Source organism: Rhinolophus sinicus, chromosome 16, assembly GCF_057876585.1.
Source record: "Rhinolophus sinicus isolate RSI-liver-muscle chromosome 16, RSI-T2T, whole genome shotgun sequence".
Classification (NCBI taxonomy): Eukaryota; Metazoa; Chordata; class Mammalia; order Chiroptera; family Rhinolophidae; genus Rhinolophus; species Rhinolophus sinicus.
In genome coordinates, this window is record NC_142516.1 from 94,677,354 (window position 1) to 94,689,412 (window position 12,059).

Genomic DNA, 12,059 nt, shown 5'->3' on the forward strand with positions numbered 1-12,059 from the left:
TCCATAGCTGGATCTGTGGTAGAACAAGGAAGACTGCGGATTCCGATGGTTGCCCAGCAGCAGCAAAGCACAGTGGCCAGCCATGCAGAGGACGAGGGTCCCGGGCAGCCGTGGGAGGGCCGGGCCAGCAGGAACCCGGGAAGGTGCAGAAGATTCTGCTAGAACACCGACTGGTTTGCTCCACTAGGAATGTGGCTAAGAGGTTCAAATAAATGTTCTCAGATTTACCACCCAGATACATATTTTTATGCTTTCATTGCAATCAAGAAGTTTATGCCAACTTCATATAAACAAAATAGGAATCAAAGTAAGACAGCGACCTGCCTAAAGTGAAGTTTACATACTGCCCGGCGGACTTAATCTGTGAGTTAACAAAACAGGAAGTAAGCGTGCCCCTGCTCCCCTTCCACAAGATGAGTTTCTCACGCAACATAAACCTGTTACCTTTTCTCCCAGAACAACTAGTACTGATGTTTCAATATCGGTGAAACATAATGTTTTTAATTTCACACCTCACAGAGCATATAGTTGAATGCTTCGTAACAACGTAAACAAAAGTTAGGCCAAGCACTGCAGACAATTTGGGAGGGAAATACATGGCTTCCCCCGCAGGATATACTCCATGTTTGCGAGGGAATATATATAACTAACAAACTGGTTGGCTAAGGCCACAGAAATGTGTTTTCCAGTGTTTTGGCTGCTGACACCAGTCTCTTCTGACAAAGATGTGTGAACACTGGGTGCAACAAACCGCATCTCTTTCTAGGATCCGTCAGGAAAACTCGACTCATTTTTTCCCCTTGATTTCGAGTCTTATTTCTGTCTCGATTTCTTTTTGGTGGTGTCGTAAGCACGCACGATTTCTTCCTGACTGACAGCTCCATGCTCTTCTTGAGAGAAGGCGTACCCATCTGAAACAGAAGCATACAGGAGGGAGGGGTGAAGAGGAGAATGTGGGGCGCACACTAGGTTTGGAAGGAGCTGCTTTTGGGGAGACTGCAGCTGAGCTTCCATACACTGGCCTCCTCAGCCTTGGGTCCCTGGGGGCCCGAGACAGGGAGTAGTGACCCAGAAGGGGAGCGTGGGCAGTGTAGGTGTGGTGGCAGATGCAGCATCAAGGGCCATGTCCCAGGGGTTCTGGCGGCTGAAGCTGATGCTAGCATGGGAACGGCCCTGCAGGGCAGCTTCCCATTTTGGGGGCTGTAGCTGAGTTCAGCCTGGGAAGCATAAACAGGGGGTCACTGGTCCATGTCTGTACTTTCCCGCCACCAATCAAGAGGAAAGGCAGTTGCTCTGCTCCGGAAATGTCCCAATGTGCCTAAAGCTGCAGGCTGGCTGGATAATTTATGAAGCTGTAAACATACTGGTTGGAAAACTCGCACAACGCTAATAGTGAAAGCTGGCAATGGGCACATGATGCTTGGAGTGTTCCTGTTTTTAAGTTGGGCTGATTTGGATGGGTAATAAGAAATTACAGTAGGTTTACTTTTGTGTAAACAAAGAAAAAGATCACAAGTTAAAGTCAAGAGGAATTTAGTGATTGGCCCCATGGCCATAGGAAGACTGGTTCTCATAATCAATAATAATAATAATAATAAATTAAACGTATGTATCAAGCACTGTACTATGTATGTATTGCGCACAAATAGCTCATTTATTCCTCCCAACAGCCCTCTTAGATAGGTGATAGTATTCTTCCCATTTCACAGCTGGGGAAGCTGAGGCATGGAATGATTTCATAACCTAGTGAGTGGCAGAGCTGAGAGCCAGACCCAGGGAATGTCTCTTCAGGGTCTGCAATCTCCTGCATCTCCAGTTCTGAAAGAGGCTTAGCAATTGTGAGCCCAAAGTGGGGCTTTCCTTCCTAACTGATCCTTCCCACAGATGGGACATTTATAAGACTCTCTCTCCGTTGGCTATGCCTTCTGGGTCAGGGGTATAGAAAAGTCCCACAGCTGGATTAGACATTCTGACCAAAGACAACACAGTAAAAAGCCTGACAATGATGACTGCCATCCACGCATATTTATGACTGATCAACAGAGCTGTTAATTCATTGTCATATTCTTTACAGAAGAAATCAGAAATTGTGCCCATGGGTCATCTCCTGGATTGTTCATTATTTTACTCCTGCATTTGCCTTAAAAAGGAGTTTCTGGAGTATAAAAGAGATACCAACGTAATGTATAAGAGAATGTTTGTGGGGACGGAGAAGAAGAAGAGACTTCAAAAGGTGATCAGGGTGATTCTTCCGCTGAGGATGCCTGTAAACTCAGCGCTTCTGTCTCTGGCTGGCGTCCAGATTCTTACGGAGAGCATGCCTTGTAGCTACCGCCTGAGAAAACTCAAGAGTGCAGGAAGGCTGCCCTGGGAGGCCAGGGCTTGTCTGTAGGGTGGGCTGGGGGCCGACTGAGGACATGGCTGGGCAACAGGCAGCAGGTGGGAGTGAAGGCAGAACCAGCAGGCGAAGCTGACCCAGCACAGACAGTCTTCCACAGGGGACTCTTGTTTACTCGCTTACCTTCATCTCTAACAAAATCAAACCCACAAACCTCAAAATCCTACCCTGTATGGCAGCCATAGGCAGCAGTCCCCAGGTCAGTGTAAGCTCATCTAGCTGGGTACAGAGCAGGTGTGTCCTGAGCAGGAAGGCAGGAGCAAGCCTGGAGAGGGAGCTGCTGGCTTGTTTGGGCCCTGGGCCCAGTGCACTTGAACTTCCTCACGATGGGTTTCCACACAAGGAGGCTTTACTTTGAGGCTCGCTGCTTTAGAGGCTACTCGGATATGAAGGGGAAATGCCTCCTCTCAACCCCGTCCATCTCAGAGCTTGTAGATTTTCCAGGAGTTGCTAGGATCAGAGATGACCAGGGCCCAGGAAACCTCTGTATCTGGCTGCTAAAGGGTGGATCCCGACCTCTTGCCTTTGTCTCTGCCTCCTTCGCTCTCCGGTAGTGCTGAGCCATCAGCCTTTCCCAGCACAAGTGCTCTTTGTGCAGCGTCCTAGCTGCACTTCTAGAAGAGACGTCTTGCCTTGGGATGTTTCAAAGCAAATCTAGCAAATAACACTGTCTCCTTCAGCAACAAGGCTGTGTACTGTAGGCATCTTGGACAATTTTCATTCTTCGGTCTTTTAAAGGGAACATTTTCTGGAGGGGGCCCCACAACAGCTGTCTTTGGCTCCAATGTGCTGCTGGAATGGTGGTGTCTGCCATGGCTCAGTGCCACCCCAGGCCCATGCTTCTCAACCCGACAGAAATGGCTCTGGTCCCAAGTAATGGGCACACCTTGTAAGTGCTTTTCATGAATCCTTCTGGGGCAGGCTGATGACTACGGAGCTCTCCACCTTGAAGAGGGCTCTCCCACCTGTTCTGCTTTCATCTGGGATCCGGGGCCCAGGGCCTGAGGCACTAGGGGCAAGAAGGGCCAGTTCTAATCCTTGCTTGGCAGGAATTCAGTCATGGGACAGTGCGCTCTTTCTCTCTGGCTCTTCCTGGTTTACTTTTCTGTAAAACAAACACCTGGACCCGGTGAGGTCCTGGTTCTCACAGCGCCAGTCCTCCATACAGGCACCAAGGCTTGTCCTGGCTAACTGTACCCTGGCCACAGAACCCTCTCTTTTGTTCAGGGCTGACACTGGGCACCAATGCGGGAGTCCTCTACCTCTGTGCCAGGAAAGAAAGGAGGCAGTCTCAACAATTAGTCCAATTTGCTACCTATCTTTTTGGATATATATTTGTGTGTGTGTGTGTGTGTGTGTGTGTGTGTGTGTGTGTTGGGAGTGGGAATGAAAAGAACTTTCTGAAGCATAAACACTGTTTGGGAGTGTCTTTTTGGGAAAGGCATTTTAGCATTTGGAATTGTCTACTCTGTTCAAATGGAAGCAGCGGAAGTCTTGCCTTTTATGTGTCCTGTGTCTCACGCATATGCTGCCTGTGGCTACCAGGAAGCCAACTGCAGTGGTTTCTACTGCTTGTAGCAGTGAGGCGTCCTCGGGTGGCATCTGCCTCACCGGCACGAGGGACTTCCAGCGGGATCACTCAGCCACTCAGTCTCCAGCAGAAGTGATGGCAGAGAAGAGCTCCTGGTTCAACAGCAAATCTCTTCCCCCAGGGTGAGCAGAGCACCCAGAGTTCACTACCAAGTGGGACTCCGCCAGTTCCCATTGGTTGCACCCGCCGTCACGTTTCGAGAATGTTGTGCGCCAAGACTTCCAGAACCAGACTTTCTTAACCTCAACTGAGACTTAACGTGGACTTTGCAATTCAAGAATGAAAGGAAGATGGTCTGATGGGGTCATCTTGGGGGTGCAGGTCCCTGGCTCAGATAAAAGATTTTCCTCTTAGAAACCAGGCCCCGTGGGAGTTAGAGCCATAATGGGAGATGTTTTTTTGGGGACAACAGAGACCATAACCCTGTGCCTGCCCAGCTTGCACCCTCAGCCTGACGAAGACGCACCATCAGTCCACCAGCTTCTGCCTAATGAACATTTAACTGCTACTGGTATCCAAATAGGGAACTCTTAGCATCTCCTGCGGACATTCATCTTTCAGGGAGTCCTGGCAGCCATAAAGTACTGATGGCACATGGAGAAAGCGCCTGGTGGACCCAGCTCGTTAACTCTTCCTGGCTGGCCTCCTGAGAGATCTGCCTCCCAAGTCCTCAGCCACAGCCAGAACCCGGGGACAGAACAGAGTCGGTGGAGGGAGATGGAAGGGTAGGTGAATTTCTTAGTTATTTTGACTTTTCTTGCTAAAACATTTGGTGAAGTCTATAAAATCATGCCTTTTTTTCCCATTATTTTGGAATAAAACTCCCCTTAGATAACATTCCTTCGAATTTGAGATCTGATAACATCTTAATGAAAGTAGTAGTTTCCTGCCTGGAAAAATATTCCTAACAGCAATAGAAATGGGGAAGACCATGGATGGTAAGGGTGTTAGACCATGTAGCTGATCTCAGTTACAAACTCTGGGTGTTGGTGGCCTATAAGGAACTACAAGTACCACCAAGATTAGAGATTTTTGTCAAGTTTTCTGGGAAGAGTGAGGCCTCAGACAGCTAAAGGATGGAGCCAGGAGGGACATGCAGGGGCCGAGACGAGTTACACAGAACTTCCTGCACGTGGTTCTAGCTGCTTGATGGCCTTCTCTAGTTGTTAATGACAGAAACATTCGATCAGGTTCTTACTAGTTGTTGCTGAATGTTCATAAAATGTGGTGTGACTTCAGAAGAGTTTTTATTTCTTGTACTTGTTAGAAATTATTTTTTGTCCTTCAAAATACTGCGAGTTAAGCAAAATGTTTAGCAGTGGTTTTAAGACATTTACGACTCCCCCACAAAAGTTCTCACTTGGTCTTGGATCTGTACAGTTGACTCTTGAACAGCATGGGTTTGAACTGTGCAGGTCCACTTATATGAAATTTTTTTTCAATAAATACTGTAAATGTATTTTCTTATGCTTTTGTTAATAATAGTTTCTTTTCTCTAGCTTACTTTATTGTAAGAATACAGTATATAATAAATATAACATGCAAAACGTGTGTTAATGGGCAACTTATGTTATCGATAAGGCTTCTGGTCAATAGTAGGCTCTTAATAGTTAAGTGTTTGGGGAGTGAAAAGTTACATACAAATTTTTCACTGTGTGAGGAGGATGGCAGCCCTAACTCCTGCATTGCTCAAGGGTCAACTGTATATACAGAGGGTGCCAAAAAAGTGTATACACATTTTAAGAAAGGAAAACTGTGTTAAAATTGTAATACTCAATATATACCAATAACAAAAGGTGAATACAAGTCACATTTGACTTCAGCAATTCCAAGAGGCGCTCAAAGTGGTTACTATCAGCGTAATTTTAATACAGTTTTTTCCTTTCTTAAAATGTGTACACATTTTTTTGGCACCCTCTGTATATTACATACATTCTTTGTATGGTTACTTTGAAACATTTATGAGACAAGCAGCGAGGCTCCATACATGAACCAGTATGCGCTTTCTCTGTGTCTCGTACAGATAGAGTACTTTACATACTTCATCGTGAAGCCTCACAAAGACTGAGTAAGACTATATTACTACAATTCTATTTTCTTTCCCCAGAGAACAGAATTTTAGAGAAATATGTAAGTTACCCAAAGTTACTCAACTAGTGGCAGAAAAAAAAAATAGTAATACCTAATACTTACTGGAATCTGTATTGCCAGGCACGATTCTGGGCATATGTATGATCTCATTTAATCCTCCCAATAACCCCAGGTATGTTCTCAGATCATCACCATTTTATAAATGTGGAAACAGAGAGGGTAACTTGCCTAAGATCACAAAAACGTGGCTGAGCCAGGACACGACCCCAGGCAGCTCAGATGTAGAGGCGGGGCTCCACACACCTCACTCCTAGGATTTCCCCTTCATGCCTCCTGACTTGACCTCTCTCTCGGATCACAGCTGTGATCCAGATTGCTGGGCCACGCTGGGCCAGTTACTCTACTGAGCTGAGCCTTGGCCAGGTGCTCTGGTGCTGACACCACCAACCTCCTGGGGCCATGGAGCGCGAAAGGACACCAAGCACGTGAGGCTCAGTCTCCTTTCTCCCATGTTGATATTCCCCATGGGAAAGTGAGGAGAGGGAGCAGATTACTGAAAGACAATGATATTCCATCCCTCTTCTTCTCTCTCCACTGAGAAAGTCTATGAAGATCTAGTGACAGGTGGAGCTCAACTGAACTCGACATAGCTCCTTGAATACCTTTTTTATGGGTACAATGATTCTTCACTTTTCCTAAACTGTTCTTGGTCTATTGGTTGTTCCCTTCTCAACTCCTCAGGGAGAGAAAGGAGGGCAGGAAGTGGGGCATGGGTTGAAGAGATGGTGTGTGCACATGTAAGAGAGGGAGTGCAAGCTGGAGAGAGAGGCGGGGTTCAGAGAAGCAGAGGCAGGGACCAAGGAAAACTGGACTCTAAGGGCACCCCTCAGCTGGGAGTCAAATGGCGGGACTGCTGTAAAAAGCTCACAACCTCCCCATGACCTCCGTCACCACGTTTGTCTTTCAAGGCCTCCCCTCCCTGCTCCTAGGGGTTCTAGGGCATTCCCAGAGCCCCCTGCTTGGGTCAGGCCCCTTCGGCAGGAAGCAGTTATGGCCTCCTAATGTTCAGAGCGCTAGACATGGGGCAGCCTTCCTGGGAAAAGCAGATATATTTTTTCCCCCAGTGATTGCCATTGTTTTAATTAACATAGTGATATGAAATAAAACATGGCATATTGCTATCTTTAGGGGAAACCATTTAAAAGTAATGCTACTGAGAGACTGACAGAAGGATCTGAACCACATCCAGATTTGAAGTTTAAGGATTTTGTCATTCAGGCATTTGACTGGGTCCCAGGGAACTACCTATAGTCAAGCTGCACTTGCCTCGGGCCAAACACCCGAATTCCACTTCCAAATGTGGGCTCCAGCTTGGCAGCTGTCTCCTTCCCTGTTAACACTACCCAGGCTATAACTGAGCCTCCCACCTTCCTGCGTGGTTGGGGTTGGCTGACCTGAGTGGGCGGCCGTGGCTACTTACGTGGGACACTCTGCTGGAGGGAACCTCCTCGGAAGAGAGTGGGGGGCGTCTTCCTGCTGAGCCTCTTTAACAAGCGGTCCCGCTCATTCATCCTACAGGTAAATCAAACACAGTCAGTCTTTAATTCATGCAGACACATCTCAAAGGAACTCGTTGAATGACTTCAGGTTCTAAAATAAAACAGACAGGGGGAAAACAGCTTCTCCACATCAAGGAAAACGTCCAGTTTCGCAAGCTGCCCCATTGTTTACAGTAGATGCTATCTCCACACTTGGAGTCCAAGGCTCCCCCTACTAAAAGGTGCTCTGTTTTCAGTCTGTCTTGTACACAACGCCTCTGAACGCTGCTTTCCTCTTAATTGAAGTTCCCTACAAGTGCCCTTTCATACCAGGCAAACACTTGGCTTCCCAGAACACTTTTGAAGAAGTGACCTGTTTCTATGGTAACGTCTTAAAAGCCTCAATCCCACCTGCAGTCACCTCTCCTCCAGCCAGGAAATGGTACTGGGGCCAGCACTTGGCCCAGGCACTTCAGGACCCCAGCCACAGACAGGCTTCTTTCTGCAGAATCTGATGCTTATGTTGAACCACGACGAAAATCCAGGTGATTTTCTTTGAAAACACAAGGATTAGGGGCTCTTCCTGCCTTTTCTGAAATGGCTCCCTCTAAGGCTGCCACAGCCGGGAACAGATACGGAGCTCTCCTGCAGCCACCTTCACTCCTATACACTGAAGTGGGGGCTTGAAAATTATCCAGGGGGGCCGACGTGCTTAGATTTCTTACCGTCAGGAAGTCACTTTGCTTGTCCCCAAAGCAGTTTCTGGTGTACAGGAGGTTGCCAACACCCTCCCTCTGTGATGGGCTGTACGTGTCCGCACACATTCATATGTTGAAGTTCTAACCCCTAGTACCTCAGAATGTGACTGTTTGAAGACAGGGTCTGTAAAGATTTGACTACATTAACAAGAGTGATTAGGCTGGGCCTCAATCCAGTATGACTGGTGTCCTCATGAGGAGAGGAGATGAGGACACAGACACATGCAGAGGGCGAGGACCACATGAAGACAAAGGAAGAAGATGGATGTCTATAAGCCAAAGGGAGAGGGCTCAGGAGGAACCAACCCTGCTGACGCCTTGATCTTGGACTTCCAGACCCCAGAACTGTGAGACAATAACTTTCTGTTGTTTAAACACCCGAGTCAGTGGTATTTATGATACGGCAGCAAATACACCCCCAATCTGCCGTTTGTGGGAACCTGAGAGTTGTTTAAGGAGCTATAGTGGTTTGTGAGTCAAAGCACCTCCCCCCACCCTGACTATGAGCCTCAAGTCTGAGGAGAACCTTTCCCTGACCAGAGTCCACTTCATAACTCTCCAAGGTCCTTCGAAGGACCTACAGGACCCTGTGTATTCTCAATAGTTCTGGCTAACGTTCATTTTACACTTGGGTTTCCAGAAGAGAGTGTTTTCTGATTCTCTTGGTTGAAAGGAAAATGTTTAATTCATCACTAATTAAGAGTGAGCCTCAGCCAGCTATGCTTGACAAAATGTCTGATGGCTGATGAGGAAAAACATTTTTTCCCTCCCTTCACACTGGCTTTCCCTTCCCTCTCGTATCTTTCTCTTCCATGGGCTAAATTCATCTCACTGGGCCCTGCTGAGCCACGGTCATGGACTGCAGGGCCCAGCAGATGAATGAGGAGGGAGCCTGGGAGCGCCAGTCCCTCTGTGGGGCCGCCATTGCCTGACTGGCTGCAGCGCCCCCTGCTGGCTGGTTTCAGGATGGGGGAGTGACCCAGCCCAGCCATGATGCCTGGCTGGAAGACGCTGTGTGGAGAAGGGCTCCCTGAGGGCTGGGCTGCAGCTCCCCAGGGCAGCATTCCCAGCCAACATGGCTGAAGAAGGCACTCTCTCCCCAGGATCCTAGGGGACAGACACAGGGCTACACTCTGCCACCAGGCCCCTCCTCTGCTCTGGCTGTTTCTGGTCCAGGAGGTCCTCCTAGCAATGGGGCTTATGAGAACTTCACAGAACCATACAAGCGGGCCTTTGAAATCCTACATCTTGGTCTCTCACTGGGCAGGTGAGGAGACTCGATGTGACAAACACAAAGGTCATCGGGCAGCTTGCTGGCAGTGCGAGGCAGGTGTTCCCAATACCAACATGGAATGGCATATGTGTTTCTCTCTCTTCCATTTTTTTGTAATGAAATATTAGAAACACACAGAAACAGTCAGAAACCAGTACAGCAAGTGTGCACTGACCCACTCAGCTCTAGCAAATGGTAGCACCACTCTGACGCCATGCTTCAAAGAGTGGTTCTACCCTTCCTCCCACATGGTGAGGGGTCCATGGGGCCAAGGAGACAGGTCCACCCAGAGCTCATGTCTGTCCCCACCCAAGGTATTTGGGACTCTGGAGGTCTCTGCTCAGTGATCCCCAAACTGGCACACAAGTCTAACCAACTCCCTTGCGACCTCCATCCCCCTAAAAGTAGACCAGATAACTAGTGTCCATGTTCCCAGGCCTGTGGCAGTGGCCAAGGGGTGGTTTTCTGCACCGGATGTGTTGACTGAGATGTCCACACACGTGTGCACACATCCTTCCCTGCGCAGGACAGAGCTGGCTCAGACCTCAGAGAATCTGGGAACCACTGTCATGTTACGAAGGTATATTCGTCAAGGTATACAGCTACATCCATCTGTCAGCTTGATTTGTAACTTCCACATACTTAGACGTGATACGTAGTCTCCTTCGTACTCGGGCACCAAGCCCTACAAGTGTCAGGAACGGGCCTGGTTCTGAGAACAACTTCAGATTGTAACAAAATAATAAAATCTCAAATATAAAGGGCTGTATACTCCTCCCTGATTCCATTCTTCTTCCTTCTGTCATAATAAAGTTAGAAGTCATCTTTCGTTCATGTTTTATACTTTTGTTCTATATGTATATACATTCACATTAATACATAATTATGTTTTAAAATGTCTAAATTTTTTCTTCGCTCCTTCTTTTCTCCTTTCTTATTTTCTTTGTATTATCTACTCATGTAGAAGCTGAGTTAATCTGTCTTTTCCTTCTGGATGCTTTTATAATTCTCTTCATCTTTGTTTTTTTGCAGTTTCATTACAACACTTAGGATGATAGGTGTAGATTTATTTTTATATCCTGTTCATTTGTCATTAGGGAAATGCAAATCAAAGAGATAGCATGTAACATCTACTAGGATGGCTATAATAGAAAATGAACTAAAAACAGAAGATAAATGTTGGAGAGGATGTGGAGAAATTGGAACCCTAGCATATTACTGGAGGGGTAATAAAATGATGCAGCCACTGTTCTTTGATAAGTTCAACATGGAATGACCATATCAGCCAGAAATTCCACTCCTAGGTATTCATCCAAAAGAAGTGAAAACAGACTCAAACAGATAGTGGTACACGTATCTATAGCAGCATTATTCAGAATTGCCAAAAAATGGAAACAATCCATTTGTCTATCAACTGATGAATGAATAAACAAAATGTATATTCATGGAATATTATGTAGCCATAAAAAGAAATGAAGTACTGCACTTGGATAAATCTTGAAAACATTATGGTAGATGAAAGAAGCCAAACCAAAAAGGACACGTACTGCATAATTCCATTGATATGAAATGTCCAGAATAGGCAAATATGTAGAGACAGAAAAAAGAGTAATGGTTGCCAGTTAGGGTGGGGAGTTGTGGGAGGAGAAGGGGAGTGACTGCTTAAAGCAGTTTTCCTTTACGAGGTTTCCTTTTGGGAGATGAAATATGTTCTAGAACTAGACAGTGGTGATGGTTTCACAACACTGCAAATATACTAATATACTAATGCCACTGAATAGTACACGTTAAAATGGTAAATGTTATGTTATGTGAACTTTACCACAGTTAAAAAAATAAAATTCAATTAAAAAACAAAAAGGAGAGGGGAATGGGTCCTGAATTAAGGTACATTCCCTCCCATCACATGACCTATTGGTTTATTTCTCCAATGGTGGGGCGATGTTGGAGTTGCTGCTTTCTTTGATGTTTTTCTATCCTAGCTTAGACAGGTATGCTGACTGGGATCTACTGCTATGAAAGGTGCACATAAAAAAAACTTCACCAAAGGTACGTGAGCTCTTGGTGTCTCCTCAATGATATTACGCAACTCCATCTTACACAAGTCCTCACACGGGGCTCTGTTTAGAAACTGACATCTCTTTGAGGAAGGGGTGTGCCCAGTCTCAGAAAATGAGCAGTGTTAGGAAGGAGTGGCGAGCTGAGAAGCCTAAAGTTGGGGACTAATAAACTCTATGTCCACATTTCTGTCAGGAGGCTATTCCTGCAAAAATCACACACGCGTAACTGCCAAAGAGCAGGAAGATGGAATTCTGTTTTTAAATCTTGTTAATTGTTACAGTTGGTAGGAATCGTTGCTGATGCCTCAACAAATCCAAAAACAAATAGCTATTTTTAGAATCTTATTTGT

The 12,059-nt window shown here is 46.4% G+C and overlaps 1 protein-coding gene across 2 annotated transcripts in view; it reads right to left on the reverse strand.

Annotated features, from left to right (window-relative positions):
* Positions 1 to 231: 231 nt before the first annotated feature.
* ATP8A2 (ATPase phospholipid transporting 8A2) overlaps positions 232 to 12,059 on the reverse strand; it is a 555,453-nt gene continuing 543,625 nt past the window's right edge. The window contains exons 36-37 of one of the 2 annotated variants that reach the window (XM_088793294.1): positions 7,561 to 7,652; positions 232 to 911 (exon numbers count right to left, since the gene is read on the reverse strand). In XM_088793294.1, coding sequence (XP_088649420.1) covers positions 814 to 911; positions 7,561 to 7,652 — 190 coding nt within the window. In that variant the 3' untranslated portion in view covers positions 232 to 813. The remainder of the gene's footprint in view (positions 912 to 7,560; positions 7,653 to 12,059) is intronic. The other variant, XM_088793295.1, reaches the window with a different exon arrangement.